The 19,537-nt window shown below is 29.6% G+C and overlaps 1 protein-coding gene across 1 annotated transcript; it reads right to left on the reverse strand.

Annotated features, from left to right (window-relative positions):
• Positions 1-1,965: 1,965 nt before the first annotated feature.
• On the reverse strand, positions 1,966-7,835 carry LOC118648832 (zinc finger protein 665-like). Its single transcript, XM_036295274.1, is given in 5 exon segments — positions 1,966-2,214; positions 2,216-2,471; positions 3,821-5,253; positions 6,749-6,886; positions 7,378-7,835. Coding segments are annotated over 5 exon segments (2,217 nt in total). The 5' UTR covers positions 7,534-7,835; the 3' UTR covers positions 1,966-1,980.
• Between the last annotated feature and the right edge of the window lie 11,702 nt (positions 7,836-19,537).

Genomic DNA, 19,537 nt, shown 5'->3' on the forward strand with positions numbered 1-19,537 from the left:
AAGTGTAAGGATAAATATACATAAAATAAATGTATCAAATTACAATGTATAAATCAAGATGTTACTATTAAAAAAATCATATTTTAATGGATCTTATTCGAAAAATATATAATTGGTGAAATTTTTTAAATTTTATCCTGAATTTTATGAAATCACGCGAACCTAAATGAAATGCTAAAACAAATTCATGAAAACTATTATCATCACGTATACCATTTTTGGAATAATTAACAGATTTTGAAATAATTAGAAGTTTTGGAAAGCAAACAAAAGCGTGATGTGTGCTATCTGCATTACACTGTTACACTGAAGGTCCTTCACATTTTTCGATTTCGAACTTCTCGTTCTCCTCTTTGATAGATAAGCAGGCTTCAAGAATATTATTCATAGTTGATTCCTATAGTTAAGACCATCTCAAATATTGTCTTAAGATATCATTAACCAATCACAGAGTATTTTAAGATATTGCTTAACCCTTTCAGGAGCACGTTTTTTTTAGCAATTATGTCGGATAGGTCTTGTCGTATCTATGTTTTGGATCATGCTGAAATTGAATCCAAAGTCAAAATTTAAAAATTCAAAATAGCGGATTCAATATGGCGGATGTCAAAATAAAAATTCAAAATTCTGGGATTTAAAAAATCTAGCCGTATTCTACACATTTGTAATAAGAAAGGTCTCTTTTAGTTTTTCGTTAAAATGCATAGTTTTCGAGAATAAAATTCCCGGAATGATATTATTGAACATTTTATTTGACATCTTGTAGCCACCATTTAAAATTTTACATTTTTCAAGTCATTTTCATAATCAGCAACCCAAATAATCATTAAATATAAAATTTTATACAACTGACTTATAAATTAAGTGAATAAATCAGTTTTATTTTCCAAAAATAACATTTTTGCAATATATATTGTTCAATAAAAAATAATAACAATATACTTTCTGTAACTTTAACTTAATATGACTTAGTTCATCATCTCTAGAATCTAAAATTATAATCTGGAAGTTTATTTACATTCAACAGGCTTTTAGAACGAATTTATCGTGAAAAGGCATTTTTTGTCATTGTTTATTTATTAATAATTGCAAAATGCATGATTGATCCAAAACTCGTATAGTAGTGCAATAGTTCTAATTAACAAGTATAGAACTGTTTATTTCACGATTATACAATATAACAGACCTCAGTCATATGAAAAAGACCAAAGAAAATGAGATAGGAAGTATACTACTATCCCCTGTCTCTGAAAAGGTTAAGACTATCTTGAAATAGAATTCGACTATAAATATCAGCCTACGTCTCTTTCTTTTAGTTGTTCAGAACTCGAAACCGGCTTAGATTGATAATAGAAATGAATGCTTTGTCGTAATCGTCGTAAAGCAAGGCAGAAGAAAACGTAAATCGCGTAAGATTATTGTCCGCAAGATAAGTCTTTCACGCCCATTCTGTAGCTTGCTTTACATTCGATTTACACGAATTAAATCCACTGTGATTCGATTCAAATTCGAACTGTTTGCACATCTCTACTATACCATGTAAATAGAAATTATTAAAAAAAATTAAATTTACGAAATAAATCCTTATTTGTATAATTTCTCATAAAATTTCATAAAATTATTTTTGAAAAATTTAATTACATCAAGGGCTATTTTTTAAATATATTTCTACTTAGTTATACAGCTAGTTATTTATACTAGCACTAAAAATCTCAAAAATTAAATTTCTTCAAAAATTAATTGTAACAGATTTATGTACAAACTCAATTATCTAATAATTTAAAAAAAAAAGATATAACTTAATAATAAAGTGTGCAAATTCTATTGCTGCATTTACATATGTAATCATTATTGAAGCGAACTAAAGAAGAAAAAAATAACTGCGTTACATATATAATATATATATATAATATATATTATATATGTAAATAAAAGAAAAATGTGTTTACTAATAATAAAACAGTGTCACTATTATTAGGTCTACGACCTACTAATTGTATTGTATAAAACTGAATTATAAGATTGAAGATTAAACAGTGCATTTTCATTTTCCTTTTCTGATTCGATTTGAGACATTACGGGGGTAATGTTTTCTGGTAAAAGGTATTCTTCTTCTTCTTCCTTTTTCGCTACTGCTATGATCACAGTCTCAGTATCTGGTTCTTCCAATGCAATATAACTTTCTTCTGATTTCTCTTCGAGAAAATTAGCTTTTGCGTTTTTTTGCGTTTTTTCTTCGCTTTTCTTTTGGTCGATTCTCATGCACTCGCATATGTCGTCGTAAATCATATTTGCCAACAAATCCCATGCCACAATTTTCACAATTAAATGGCTTGCATTCAGTGTGATTAAACATATGCCTCCTCAATGCCGCGCTAACCGTAAATGCTTTTCCACATACAGTACATACGTGGGGTTTTTCACCTGTATGCAATAATGTATGATCTCGTAATGTGGCACGTTGATTGAAGCTGTAACAATCACATAAGAACATTAACATCGTAATGTTATATTTATTCAATAAGATATATAGTAGATATCATTATAACAAGAAATGTAATTCCAAAATCTAGAAAAAATTACAAAAAAAATACTAAAATGTTATTTAAAATACAATATAAATGTTAATGAACAGTGTAATATAATAATACATTTAATACAGTTACTTTTTTAAATCACAACATATATAACTGAGTCTATGAAAACTAAGTTCATTTTTCTTAAATCTTGGTGTCAATCATTCTTTATCAATAATGCCACATCATAAACCATTTTGTTTTGGCATGATTTACACAGAAAAAAAAAGAAATATAAACATAAAAATAGGCAGTAAATATAAAACTTCTACAAGAATCACAAATCCAGAAAAATTTCTTTTTTTTTTTAAATAGGTCTAAAAAATATTATTCAAAGTCTAAAACTTTATTCCTATACATATTATAGATGGAGAAAAATTATATTTTAAAAAAGAAAAATATAAAAAGTTTTATTAAGAATAATTTCAAAAAATTTTGCAAATAAAAAATAAAGAAAATATTACTTTGTACATCAAATATTATTTCTTTCTTTATCATCTTTATTTATTAATGTTTTACAAAAAAGGTAAATTGTAAAATATTATAGAATAATATAGAATAAATAGGCAGTAAAATATAACATTAAAAAATCAAACAAGTCAAGTTTTTTATTTTATCTTTTAAACAAATCTTCAAAATATTAATTAAAGCTATAACTTTGTTCTTAAATATAATTTAAAAATGCATATTTATTCAATAGAGAAATTTAAATTAAAGAATTTTTCTAAAAATTTAACTTCAGACTTGTTTAGTTTCTGTAAAAATCCTTTAATTTTAAATTTATACCTTTAACCCTTTGTATACACATTGAATGGTTACCATCTATAATTTTCTGATTCCTAAAAATTCAGTGCTCTGTACTTTTTAAGTACCATAATAAATGGAAAAAAATCAAAAACTGCAAAATAAATTTTTTTTATCACAAAATATAATTTTTCAATATAAAATTTCTTAAATTTTAATACCAAAAGTATGTAAATACTTTCTATAAATATTACATATATTTATAATTTTTTTTAGAATTCTAGTTTTTAATTTAAATATTTAAAAAAATACAACTGTTTGAAAATTGCCATGGATTGCAATCACCCAATGTATATGCTAAGATTGAAAAAATAAGTGTGTATGCAAAGAGTTAAATTATATAAATTTATATTTTTTAATTATGACACATTTTCTGCATCATTATGTCTACCTTCAAGTTTCGTTATTTGTATCAAACTGCAAATACATATGCAACAAACCTTTTACCACAGACTTCGCACGTATAGCTGCGAGGATTTGAATGTATCTTTGAGTGGTTCAACAAGTTGCCTCGTTGTGAAAATGACTTGAAACAAATGTCACATTGGAACGGCTTCTCACCAGTGTGTACACGTATATGCGTTTGTAATGTACGATTATTAGGAAAGCGTTTGTCACAGTAACTGCATGGATACTTAGGTAAATGAAGACCCTGAGGATCTAAATGGCTGATTAAATGTCGTTTATAATTGCCTTTATGATTAAATACACGTGTACACTGATTGCAGACATAGGGTGCAATGCATTCATGCGTCGTCGCATGAGTCTCTAATTCTGATTTTGATTTAAAACGACAACCGCACTTCAGACAGCGATGCCGTGAAAAGTTGGGATGGCATGCCATGTGTCTTTTCAGATATCTCTTTCTGGTGTACGCCTTTTTACAAAGGAAGCAGGAATACGGGAACTCGCCATTATGTGTTTTTACATGTGTTCGCAGTTCCCGAAGGCTCTTGCAATCCTTTTCACACACCATACAAAAGAACGGTCCGCTGACAGGGACGTGATTATCGATAGTATGTAACAATACATTTGTCAGTTGATCAAAATTCTGTAGACACAACGTGCATTGATATTCAATCCCATTTTCTTGCTGAACTTCTTTTATTCGTATAACCGCATCACTCACACTGCCTAATATATTGTCTTTACCATCGACAAAGTAGTCAGAATCAGATCCATCACTATTCTCTGCTCTTATGGATTGTTCAGTGTTCGAACTACTCTCATTAAGCTTCGTTTCTTTATTTTCATTTTGTATCGTGTCATCATATTGTTTTTGTTCATCAACATTTATCATTATTGATGTATCTTGATTTTCCCAATAAGCGCATTTATTCCTTTCGGTTGCATTAGGTTCCACAGGACTAGAAATGTACATATTACTTGAAGCCTCTTCATAATTTTCTTGTTCATTTAGGTTTTCCACTTCTTCAGTGATAAATATATTATTGCCATTTTCGATTTCTTCTTGTTCCTGCTCGAGTGTTAAGGTATTCTCTGGCATCGATTCAATCGCAGATTTCGATATATACATTATTGTAACATCTTCTGATGGAAACATTTTCGAAATTTCTTCAGGTATACTAGTTTTTACCAAATGAACATCCATTTGGTCCTCGTTGGTTTCTTGTATAATATTATAAAAAAGCTCATTTAACTGTGAACTCTTTTTGTCATCATCCCTGTCATTTTCAATTATCTCAGATACATCCATTTCATATTGTTGTTCTTGCTTAACCTTTTTATCTGTTTTAATGTTGACACTGTCAAAAGTATCTTCACTGTATATAGATTTTTTGTCACTTAACATATTTAATTCTAAGGATTCATCTATTAGCATACCACTATCTTCTTCAATTAATTCTTTTTTCTAAAAAAAAAAAAGCATAAATGTCATATAAGCATTTAAAAACACATTTTTTATGATTTCATGCTTTTAAACACACAATTTATAGAGTAATCTTTGTAAGTGCTAAAAAATTATTGAATACTTAAAGAATATTTTAAATTTACTTGTATAACTCATTTAACAGATCTAAACTACAAATTGAGAAATTTTTTTAACTTAAAAAAATATGAGGAGTTACATGATTTATTATTTATACATATGATACATATATTTTTTTACAAGAGCTTACATAGCAATCTGTAAAATAATAATAAACAAAATTAAATAGTTTGTTTAAAATAGTAATTTATTACTACTTTAGAATGTTTTTTTATATTATTAATGAATATTAATGTGGAAAAGTTTAAAAATAATTATTCATAATAATTATTTAAATCTAATAAGCAACGTAGCCATAAATTGTTTATAACGTCATATATTAAAGAATTGTGTAATTAATCCTCCATGATTTGAATTTGTAACATATTAGTCACCATAGAGTGTCACACCCCACTGACATTTTTGGGGTTTCATTAATTATTTCCCAGTAAGCAAGAAACATTGATCAACATTTTTGAAATGTTGATCTTTAGATAAATTTTTTAAACATTGTAACTTAATGTTTCATATATATTTTAAAAATATTACTTAATAACATTGATATCCTAATATTATTAAAATAATTTTCAAACATTTATTAAATCTTATGTCATAATAATGTTGTATAGAACGTTAAGAACTACATACTTGGAAACGTTACTGTGTTAGTGAATAACATTATAATAACGTTGCAGCAATGATTTTTTGCTTACTGGATTTGCATTTTTTAACTTTTGACTGGTATTGATACATTATTAAAGAGTTCAAAAATATTTCTTTATAATTAAAATAGTGAGAATAAGCAAATATAATAGTCAAATTTAGCGTTAAACCTAGAGTTTTAGAGTGCATAAATTAGACTCAAAAATTACTTGGGGTGTACATCCCACTGTGACCATGGAGGAATTTTATACTTTCACACAAATAGCTACATTCAGCAGATAAAGCAGTTTTGCACCTGCTATATAAATCTTTAATATAACTAGTTTATACGTTTAGATCCAGTATAAACTAAAGACAAGAACTAATAATAAATTATATATTAAAAGATCTTACAATTCTAATTTTATATCTTTACAAAAAAATAAGCATATCTGCACTATTGATCCAAATTGTACATGAAAAAATATTAAGGAAAATCTATATAATATAAAAAATTTTTTCAATAAATGAAAAGATATTAATAAAAAACAAAAAAGTGGTAAAATGACTGGTGCATAACTACTCTCAGATTAATCATAAACTTATTCTCAAATTCAACGTTCTTATTATATTATGTTTAAAAAACTGAAGAACTTTTATATATATATATATATATATATATATATATATATATATGTATATATATATGTCATATTTATTTCTTATCCTACTATACCTTGCACATTTGACTTTCACGTATCATTCTGAGTTTCTTGTCTGACTCTTGTACCTCCAATCTGAAGTTATACAAAATATTAGTTCGATAAGCACATTTCGGACAAAGCATGTTGGGTAGTCCATCAAATCTATCAATCTGTTGAAAAAAAGTCTTATATGTAACACATACCGTAAACTATTTATGGTAATAAAAATAACTTTCTCTCGGAGTTAACATAAATAAGTTTCATCGAATCTCAATTAGTGAATAATACAAAAAATTACTCTTTTGACATTAAATTATTAATCAAATTTATCGTGACAATTGATAAAATTAGACTTTGTTTACTGTATTAGATATTAGCCATCTGTGGACATGACTAAGGCCAGAGATCATGCAACTTTCTCTTTAGAATGGAAATGTGAAAAGTGAAAATGTTTATCACCGAAGTTAATGGAAAACTTTGTCAGTTTTCACGTTTCCCTTTCTCTCCTCCCTTCAAAAATTACGTGACTATAACGTTTGACTTTAGAGACTTGTTAAAACACTTGTTGAGGTTAGATACAGTAATTTCGTATCATCGTAACTTTTTATGCAAGTTATCGTACAAAAAGTTGCGCAATATTCTGAAATAAACAAACATTTACCTGGATGGACGTGAGCTGCGCAAGCTTGTATGGCAGATTAATCTTGCTGATGATATTATCATCATACATAGGCAACATCTTGCCACCTTCCTTCATGCACGCGCGACACTTATTCGTAAAGGAATCAATCCCCGAGCTCGGACTTTGCCACGACATGATGACGTTGAAATAATCACGAAAAGCAAGACAACAGAAACGGCAAACAATCTTGCAGAACTATCATTGGATCACAATATAACACTCGCGTTACATTAAACTACAGACTCCAGCTGACTGGGAAAATGGATAAGCTTCCGAGCTTCATTAAGGTTGTATATATCACAACACTTCCCTAGTCAAATTACCTTCTGCATTCTATAACTAGTGAGTGGGTAGATGTTTTCCAATAAAGTATACACAGATGACCAGAGAGGAACCTGAGAATTGTCATTTCGTTGCTTCAGATGTTTCTAAAGACCTCAAATTAATAGACAGATAACCAATAATCTGTGGCGAGATGAGCGAGATTTCTAATTTTGGTACTTTTGTTATCGACAGACTTTGCCCCTAGGTTCGAATCCGAGCTATTTGACCATTATTTTATATAAAATTTTCCTATTGGTTAATTTGTTTATCAATTAGTTAATTGCATAAGAGTTAATTAAAATCTAGTTAAACTAAGTTATGGAGCTGGGTCTTATTTGTTTTGAGGTTTAATAGCTTGGATTCGAACCTTGGGGCAAAGTTTGTCGATAACAAAAGTACAAAAATAGCCGGACCATTGGCTATCTGTATTTGTGCTAAAGACCCAATAAGAGTCGTGCTATAAAGCAATCTGATCCAAATTCTGTGAGAAAAACCATAGACACGAGAAGAATATATGTATGAACATACATATATAAATCAAATATTAAATATATAATACCACCCGATCAAAAATTTTTCATGTAAAAATATATAAAAATCTGTAGAATTATGTATCAAAAAATGTCCATGCAAAATTTTATATTGTATATTTTTATATAATTTTACATAATTTTATATACTTTTATATAATTCTGATATAGTTCTACAAATTTATACATACATTTATACATACTTTTACATGAAACATTTTTTATTGAGAAAGAATTATTCATATGTAACCATATATAATTATAAATATAATTATGTATAATTATATGTAATTATATATAATTGTAAATAAGCAATTTTTTCCCCGGCAAAAATTTTTTTATAGAAGAGTATGTATAAATCTATAAAATTATATCAAAATTATATAAAATTACATAAAAATATGTAAAATTAAATAAAAATATACAATGTAAAATTTTGCATGGACATTTTTGATACATAATTCTACAGATTTTTACATACTTTTACATGAAAAATTTTTGATCGCAATAATATTATAATTTATTATTTAGCTAATTTTTAAAAATTAAGATATTTTAATTCATATAAATAATGCTTTTCAAAAATTTTTAATCAAACTGATTTAATATAAACACAACTTTTGAATAAATTAATTTTTTATTTATGCAATTTTTAATTTTAATTAATTTTATAAATCAATATTTTTAACTACAAAATTAAATGAAATGATAAAATTATATTAACTACAACTTATTTAATTTAAAAAATTGATTTGATACTAATACTTATCACTTATAGTAAAGCAATTATTTATAATTAAAAATGTATTGAAATTTACTAAACTGTTCAACTAAAAAAATCGGAGTCAATTAAAGACATTACTAAAACTCTTACTAAGCATCGGATCAATTAGCGAACATGCCAATAGACCTTATAAAAAAACATACATTCTAAAAATCTACATAAAACATTATTTTATTCATATTTAGAGAACTTTCTTTAAAATTCCCCTTTACAAAAATATTCAAATTCTAACACATTTATGTAAATTATTATAGCATTTTAAAAAATCTATAGAACTTCAGATTGTTGACAATTAATATTTTTTATAGTTTTCCATAATATACTTTTTTTTAATTTTGAAGAACTTAATTTTGAAAACTTCCGTCAGAAATATTAAAATATGCAAATCAAGGTGCGTCTGCACAATTTGGTTACAAGAGACAATTTAACGTTTAAAATTTCTTGACATACGGCGACTCAGTGAGAGAAGCATTTTATATGCAGAAACGGTAAAATTAAAAGAATTGTTGCCATCTGAAACAGAACAAATAACAAAACATAAGAATATTAAGTTAGAATAATATATAGATATTTATAGTTCTACAATATCAATTAAAAGTTATCTAAACATAAAAATTGGTTCTTTTTTCTTAATCAATGACAAAAACATAAGAATAAAAATACAGAAATATACTCAGTCCTCTAGCGCAGACAACTTCTTTTGTGTGCCTGTTATCGTAGAAAATGACATGTCTTAAATCATTTTTGCTGTAGTTTATTTTAATCTCTTTGGATCTAAAAGTTTTAAACAATTATTTAAAAATTATGTTTATGATGCAAGGAGGCCTTCGGCCCTCCCTCCAGCACTCACTTGATGATAAGTTACGACTTAATTGACATAGTTATTTCTCAACAAAGTAGGTATCATATTTTTGCACTTCTGCCCAGGGCACCCCCTATCGGCGGCAGTATAATCTGGTATTTCTATAACTTGTTATTGAAAGTTGTTTTTGAAGCATTGCTCCTTCTTAAAAGTATTTCTATATTCTATTTTTATAGTAATTTTGTTAATTAATATTGAAAAAAATCGATTTTTCCTTCCAGCAGCTATTAAACATTTACCGTAATATTGTTATAATTTTATTTAAAATTAAATAATTTCTTCGTACGATGTATTAAAAAGCAGTATTTTTAATACTTAAAGAATATAAGTATATTATAATATATAAGATTTAAAAATTATACGTAAGTATTATATAATATATAAGGTTTAAAAATCTTCCATCTACTTTTCTCTAAAAATTACTATTCGACAATTATAATAACCACCACTCCCGGTTTTTAAATCTTTTTTAAGATAAAAAAAAGTTATAACATATCATAAATTTTGCTATAATGTAACATTTTTTAAATTTATTCTTCATTATCGTGCTTTGTTAAAAATATTATATCCAACGAATTATAATAATTAGTATTCTAGTATGTTATAACATTACATATATAGTCAAACATTTTATGAGAAATGTATCATATATATATATATATATATATTTATATATATAATATATATTTATATATACATTTTTATATCAAATATTTTTTATTGCAGTAATATTTATTTTACTTCTTTTTTTACTTAAAAAATTTTTTAATAATATTTTCTCTTTTAAGATTAATAATAAATGTCCTTTTCAATAAAATAAATTTATTAATACATTAATACATTTATTAATTTTAAAAGAATATTATGAAAAAATTTTTTTAAGTAAAAAAAGTAGTAAAAATAAATATTACTGCAATAAAAAATATTCGATATAAAAATTTTAGGTTCTTATTATGCTCCTATTCTAAATATAATATATAATCGATATATACATATATATATATATATATAATAATAAAAAACGCGAATTTTAGTTCTAATTAGAGCATAAGTGTTCTAAAGAAAACTTATACCCATTACATTTTTAGTTAATTATTAATTTTTTCACTGCTACATTTAATTTATATTTTTTAATACCTGAATCAGTTAATGTTTGTATATATACTTACGTTTGATCCATCGATAATTTGTCTTGATAATTTTTCTATGTGGGCTTTTAAACTTGCGATCTTGTATATAACTAATTGTTTCAAAGCAATGCTTACAAATTGCTTTATATTCTCTTGAGAGATGTTGCGGTAGACAGGGAGGCATTTAATTGACTATCATATTTATTCCATGTTTAAGTAAATGCCTTATCAGACAGTGTGAGGCCAAAATAGGCAAAAGCGTAACATGCCTTGAGCCTCCACGCGCTTGTTACACACTCTCTCAATTAAAATTTTCTCTTTTATATTGATAAATAAATAAATAAATTTTAGCCAAAATTAAGCTAAGCCAAAATTGTCAAAGAAACTTTTAGTTAAAAAGTTTTACCTTCTTTCACTGCGTGTTTATCACAGAAATTAACAACACTAGATTGTGAGTTTAGATGCAGCACTAAAGAAACAGAACAAGTATTTTTGATACGTATAATTATATATAATTATATACAAAAGTATATATAATTATATATAATTATACATGAATATATATTAACGTATTTTATATATAATTATATATAACGCATTATGTATAATTATATTAAATAACTTTCAAAAAATTGTAATTGTTGCACATTCTTAATTATAATTTATAAAATATAAAACTTAATTGTCATAAATGTGATTATTTGCAAAATATTTAGAAATACGTACATTTATATAAATATATTCTTAAATCTTTTGTCTTACTAAATTAATGAATCTATCACATAATAGATTATAAAGAAATTAACAAAGGCCTTTATGCAAGGGTTTGGATTTGAGGTGCAATTAGCGATAAAGTGCTGAAATACAAATTTGAAGTAGAAGATACTTATGTATCTTATAGATACACAAGTATTTAGTCAACATATTTATTTATCGTATAGTTTGAAATTGGGCTTCGAATCACGTTTGTCATCTAAATTAATTTCTCGTCAACCACAACTGTGTAATGGTCGTGATTTTTATCAGTGTGACTTCCCACTGAACTGCCACACTTGCACTTAATTTCTACATCTTTTACATGTTTATAGTATCACTTTTTTAATGAATAATTGACATACCTTGATCAGACGCAAGTGATACTTTACAATAATATTTGGTTATACAATTGGGACGATTATACAATTTGAACTGACAATCATGTAAGTTATTGATTTTTACATAAAATATGTGTTCTATCAACAATTAGTTTAAAGAAATGCAATTTTAGCTTTAGGCTTATAATTTACTTGCATAAATCATGACGAACGAGATGGTTGCAAGAAGTTTATACTAAAAGTTTCTATTAGAAAATGTAATATTACATTAAAGGTAGTTTGTCAAAAAATTTTTGTTTTTTTCTGTCTCGTTTTTATGTTCTCCTTTTTTGTCTACTTATTTTTAAAACTGCATTATTTGAAGTACTTTTATATCCGACACATTAAATTTATAAAAAATTAGACAAATATTATATTTTCGTTTATACATTATGTTTTTACAATTATAGATTACATTTGAGAAGGACGATTAACAAGGGTCGAAACGTCGTGTTATCATATTGATTTAATAAAGTAGCCAGTCATGTCGTTCAAAATAAGCAATATTGTTTTAAATCACTGGCAAATTAAATATTATCATTTGAATTGAATACTTTTAAAATGTTACATGTTATAAAATATCATTGTAATAATATAGTATTAATATTTTGCTTATTAAGGTTGTATAAAAACCAGGAAAGACTGATAAAGTTTTAATTTGGGGGTTCGGAATTTAAGTTGTGGACTAAATGATTAGATGATAACATTAATCGCAGAATTTTAAGTTAAGCTTACTTTTTGTTTCGAAAATATAAGAAATTGAAGTATTCATTCTATGAGACTTAATGGGGGTTAATAAGAAATTATTACTTTAACCTTACCCATCTTTAAAATAAAAATAAGCCCAACTTAAATTTTTTTAAGATCATTACCTTATCATAAGTCATTATTTAGCCCAAAATGTCGGAGTTTTTGTGTCTGAAATTGCAAGTCTCAAAATGGGCGGTTTTTATCATTTTTTTTTTTGTAAACAAGCATTGAATAAAAATCAGGCAAAATTTCAAATAATATAGTAGAACGTCGGAAAGAATATTACAAAACACTACTAGAAAATCAAGAATTCACAGACAAAGACGTCATTAAAATAATGGGAGAATTCGTAGCAGTGAATGCGGATACAGTAACTAAGGTAATCATGAAATTAAAGAATCGTAAAGCATTCGGTTCTGGAGATATTCAGGCAAAAATAATAAATAATAAATAATACAGTAACTTTAATAAGAATAATAAATTTATTTAATAAATGCATTAAAAAGAAACAAGTACCAGAGGAGTAGAAAACAGGCTATATATTATCACTAAATAAAAAAAAAAAATAAACAATGTTGTAATTACTAAAGTATAGCCATATCTATTCTAAACCGACTTTATGGGAGGATACAATATAAGAGGAATACACAGGAAACGAAACAAAGTGGATTTTGTGCTGGAAAATCACCGATAATACATTCCACACAATATGACTTAGTGTGTGGAAAGTTGAAAACTGTGGAGCCGCAAAATATCCGTTTATATTGAAACAGAAACAAACTTGAAATTTACTCACAATTCCTCCTTTGAGATTTCAATCTTTGTTTTATCAATTTTTTCCTTTTTATATGTAAATTATATTACATTTTATTAATTTACATTTTATATGTAAATTATATGTAAAACCAACTAAATTTTATCAATTTTTTCCTTTTCTTGTTTTTATTTCGATTGTCCATCCGTTTTAGTACGAGAGTTCACTTGACATAAGCAAACAATAAAAAGAAAAGAACGGACATACAAAACAGAGGGGATTCGTTCCGACAATGACATCTCAAAGCAAACAAAGAAAAAAAAACACGGAACAAACAATAAAATCAAGTCACAAAAAATAAAAAAATAAACAAAAGGAACAAGAGCGGTTCTAATAACCCAAAGTTCTTCCTGGTCCCTTTCCTCTCCCCCATGCGACTCTCGTTTCGAGTCTTGTGTTGCCACTTCAAGGACACTTCACCAGGCCTCGACTCACCAGTCCGCTTCGTCGTCGAGCAGGTTCCGGTCCTTCTCGCTTCTACTCGGGGATGTAGGGTAGCCCTCCCTACAGGTCGGACTTACGGCGTATCGCCGCCATCCACACCGGAAACAGTGGTCTTCTTTACAGGGAAGAAGACCCCGTTTAGCAGAGTGTTGGAGGAATCCACAATTCCAGCATGTCTCTCGTGCTGGAGATTCTTCCAGTCCTTCTGCCATGTCCCAGCTGGTCTGTGATTTAGCTAAAGGGGTTCCTCGTCTACCAGCATAATCCTTCGAGGTCTCCTCATTCCAGAAACGCTGGTTCAACCAATCAGTCAGCTCTTGTAATCCAGCTACCGCCTGCGATAATGGATTAGCCATCGATAACTCTGTTATGATTCTTACATCCCTCCGGAACGGAACAACGGCCACATCCCAGGTAACCAGCTGACGTCGAAATGACGTAAATTTACGTGATTTTTGTCACTAATTGGTGACTATGACCTAAAACTGACGTTATTTTAAACGTCATAACAATCACGTCAGTATATACGTCATAAGTATACGTTATATATGACGTAACTATTGGTCTTTGGAGTTACGTCAGTTGGAAAAAGTAAATAAGACGTCATAATGACGTTATTTAAATGACGTCCCTGATAAAAATATTATATTACTAAAATTTTTACTGAAAATTTCTTTCAATTGACCCCTTTTCACTAAAATTCAGTAAGATTCGTTAAATTTAATTAAAATTAATTAAAATTTATTAAGGTTTCTTTAACATTCATTAAAATTTATATAATTTATTTTTTTGTTAAATAACACTAAAGTAAATTTAATGAATTTTATAAAATTTTAATAAATTAAATGAATTTTAATGAATTTTAATGAATTTTATACTTGAGTTTTAATAAATTTTAATGAATTTAATAAATTTTAATAAATTTTATAAAATTTTAATGAATTAAATGAGTTTTAATAAATTTTAATGAATTTAATAAATTTCAATGAAATGGGTCAATTGAAAAAGATTTTCAATAAAATATTTCCATCAGGGGTTATTACAGGGGTTATTACATTTCGCGACACTTTATGCTCGCGACACTCACGACTTGGCCTCACGGCGGTCACGATAAATTCGAAATCACAAAGATGCGGAAGCTTTGATTATGGCACCGACAATTCCGGCACTGATACATCGCAGACACGCAAGAACGAGCCTCGACAGGTCGAGACGTTTCATCACGCTAATCTAAACGACAAAAACGACACGACATCGCAGCCGATCCAAGTGGCTACGTTGAAACTCGCAATTCGCGAACAACAAAACCGCTACACACCTGTTTCACCGTGCGAAGTTAGTTTTATTCGATCTTCATGGAGACTACTTTTTCTTCGCGGGTAGACGGGGCGAAGACTTTGCCGCAAGGCCTTTGTGGCGCACGATAAGATTTGAGTCTCCAAGAGGGAGGTGGCGATCGAGTTTATCCGCCGTCTTCGACTCCCTAGCAGCTCGGTGCAAACGTGCACCAAGGTTCTTCTCACTTGCGTCCGACCACGACACTCGACCGAAACTCTAAGATTATTAAATGGCCGACGTAACACTAACATCAACCGCAATCGGACTCAAAACGGGATCGCGGCCAGTCGCCAGCCGGTGGCTTTACAATATAAAGAAATCCCGATACGAGCCATCTTACCGATATTATCCCTCGTGATTCTCTCCTCTACAGATTTCTTTTCTTACTTGCCTCTCTCGCTCGTGGGCTATTTCGCAGATATCGATAGCGGATATTCCGTTAGAGACACTTTACTCAAGGGTCGCATGCACACGAAAGCAACATTGATCGCGGTTGATACGCAAGTAACGCAAGACCCCAATGGGGGAGCCCCCACTTAGAATAAGCGTACTAAACTTGTGCAACGCGCGGCCCAATAACTGCAGGGCACACGGTCCCGTGGATCGCAGGGATGTGCACAACTAAATCCTTCCGGGTGTGTGATGGACCCCCCATCACCGAGACAATTTTCTTTGCCGCTTTTAATTGTAATTTGATAAATATAATCTTATTCTTTAATCTATTCTAAATCCCGGGATGCCATTCATTTGTACGTATATATAAGCTACATACATAACTTGTATTTTAAAGCAAATATTTTTATGAACAAAGATATACGAATGACTCTACATAATCGATCTCGATCGAGTTTGACGGGCAATTTAGCATCCTCTTGTCCAGCGTTCTTTCGCGCGTCTACCTCTACCCTCCTACGATTCCTAATAGATTGCGACCGCCAACCCGGCAAAATTATTTTCTCTTGCTTCTCTCTCTTCCTCCGCCATTGTTGATTTGCCAAATTCCGCAGCAAGATACCTGTTAATATTAAAACAGAAACAAATTCCAAATCTAATATTTAATACTAGTCGCGATTTCCTCCGGGAGATTTACACACACACACACACACACACACACACACACACACACACACACACACACACACACACACACACACACACACACACACACACACACACACACACACACACACACACACACACACCGCGCACGCGCACGCGCGCACGCACACACACACGCACACACACACACACACACATACAGTGACGTATGCACCCAGAAAACACATTTTATAGCGGCAATATAACATGGAAGTTACAAGTAATTTAACATTGTTATTCTTGTGATATGTAGGTGCTATATGACATGGAAATAATCTGTTACGTAATATTTGTTATACGCAAGTGATACAGCTGTTATACATTGTTTTAGCGTTACAGTTATTCAACAAAAATTGTATAATTGTAACCTAACACATTTGTATCAATGTTATTACGGAACGATGCGTCGTAGTTGACTCAGAAATCAGACAACATTATAACATGATCCTGAATGATCCCAGCAAACACAAAGTTACATGTAACGTTCCTGTTAGTTGTAATTTCCCACTCAACAATGTAATTGTAATATAACACACGTGTTATATTACAATTACATTGTTGAGTGGGAAATTACAATTAACAAGCACGTTACATGTAACTTTGTGTTTGCTGGGATAGATCTATTTGATAATAAAAAAAATTATTATAAAGATAATGTTTTCAAAAATAACGGTTTGCCTATAATTACTGCGCACAAAAAATGCACAAAATCGAAATTCATCATGTGCTGAACAAAAACAGAATAATAAATGTATACTATTTAATTTTTTCTTAGAATTACAATCTATATAGTTAACCATCTAATTAATCATTTAAACGCTTCAAAAATTAGTGCTAAATAGATCGCAATTTTCATCAAATTATTAAGGTTATGGAAAAAGATAAATTTAACAATGAAATTAATAAGTAAATAAATTAATGCTATTTATTTTTAATGTTTTGCAAAATTTAAATGCTTTTATAAAAAATAATATAGTTGCGTCAGTTTATAACATATAAGTATATGTAGACAATAACAAGTACCCATATCGATGAGTCAAATTGGCGTAGCAGGTAAAGTACAAGGTTCGTCATCCTAAGGTCCCGGGTTAAAACCTATCAGCGGCAAGTAAGAATAAAATAAAAATAAAAAATTACATAATTTAAATTTAATTAATTAATAAAAATTTATTCTAAATGTAGTACGTGCTGTTGATAAAAATAATTTTAAAAAAATGAAATTTTTATTTTATTTTTTTTTGTAACTGTTGTGTAACGGTTAGATAACATGTAATTATAACATGTTATATTGCTGAGTCGGAAATTGTAACTTACATGTAAGTTACGTGTAATTTCAGAGTAACGTAACCTGTTATATTCGGTTACATTGCTGTTACACTGCTGCTATATTACTGTGTTCACTGGGCATGTATATATGTATGTTTAACTTTAACTAATTATTTTTTTGAAATGTATAAACTATAACTTTATGACGATTGTCACTAGGTCCCGGGGCCGACCACCCGCCCAACTATACGGGACTCGGCGTCCACGGACGCCCCTCCCAAAAGTCTAGTATCCCCGTCGGGAACCGATCCCACGTGACCACGCTGCTGGGAGCTAGGAGTGCGTGAGGATCGCCCCGACGGGTATAAAAGCCGAGCTCGATTTGGATTGAGCACCATTCCTCGTCAACAGGGCTGGTCATCAGACCGCTCTGCCGCCTGGCGCACGCCAGCTTTCGGCTTCCTTGACTCCGCCGACGGAGCAGGTCATCAGATTGTTCCGCCGCCTGGCGCACGCCGGTTTTCGGCTACCTGAAATCCGCAAACCTCGCGACCGCGTACTACCCCAGCTAGCAAAATGACGCAAACTTTGCGCGAAGTTTGCCGCAAACTCGAGCAAACCTTTGCAACAAAATTACGACAAGGTGTGTCCGCATTAAGCTTAGCTTTTGCTGGCAAGGCTTGTTGTAAATAGTATGACGCATATTTTATGCAAATAACAGGGTAAAATTTGCTAGTAAAGCATAACAACAAGTTTGCAGCAAGAACAAGGCAAACCTTGCTGTACACAATATGATAGCAAATTTGTGGCAAGAATAAAGTAAACCTTGCTGTACATAGCATGATAGCAAATTTGTGGCAAAAACAAGGCAAACCTTGCTATGCACAATATGATAGCAAATTTGTGGCAAGAACAGGACAAATATTGTCGAAATTTAGATCAACAAAAATGATTATTAGACTGAAATATTAGACTGATTAGTCCAATATCAAATGTGAATGGTGCAATCGTACTTGGTTCTCTGTTCTCAACGAGCCCCTTTTATTAATCCAGTAGGTAAATCTTTTTCACGAGAAATGCGCCATCTCGAGATAGATAGTAAAGTCAGAAATAAAGTTTAAAACCCGATAATGCAACTCTGTTATTTGCATAAAATGTGCGTCATACTATTTGCGACAAGGCTTGCCAACAAAAACTAAAGCTTTACGGACACACCTTGTTGCAATTTTGTTGCAAAAGTATGCTTGCAAGTTTTATTTTGTTCTTGCTACTAATTTGCCGTTATTCTGTGCTTAACAAGATTTCCTGTTTCTGCCATTTAAATTTATTGTCATGTCGTGTAGCAAGGTTTGCTCTGTTATTTGCTTAAATTTTGCATTTTATCATGTCGGAACAAATCTTGTAATTTCTATACGTAATATTTATGTACAAGTCTTTCTCTGTTATTTGCAGCATCGTGTGATGAAAACTTTTGCCGTAAATTTGCTCGAAACTTTTAGAAAACAAAGCAACAGACAATTACTTGTCATAAAATTGTTGTCAAAATTGAAACAATCCTTACTGTAAAGCTTTCAAGATATGTGATTTTAACAGGCTTGGCTATAGCTGGGATATAAGTACCAATCAACAATTTCTCCGTCGCAATAAAAATGAAGTTCTTGCACTT

Source organism: Monomorium pharaonis, unplaced genomic scaffold, assembly GCF_013373865.1.
Source record: "Monomorium pharaonis isolate MP-MQ-018 unplaced genomic scaffold, ASM1337386v2 scaffold_83, whole genome shotgun sequence".
Classification (NCBI taxonomy): Eukaryota; Metazoa; Arthropoda; class Insecta; order Hymenoptera; family Formicidae; genus Monomorium; species Monomorium pharaonis.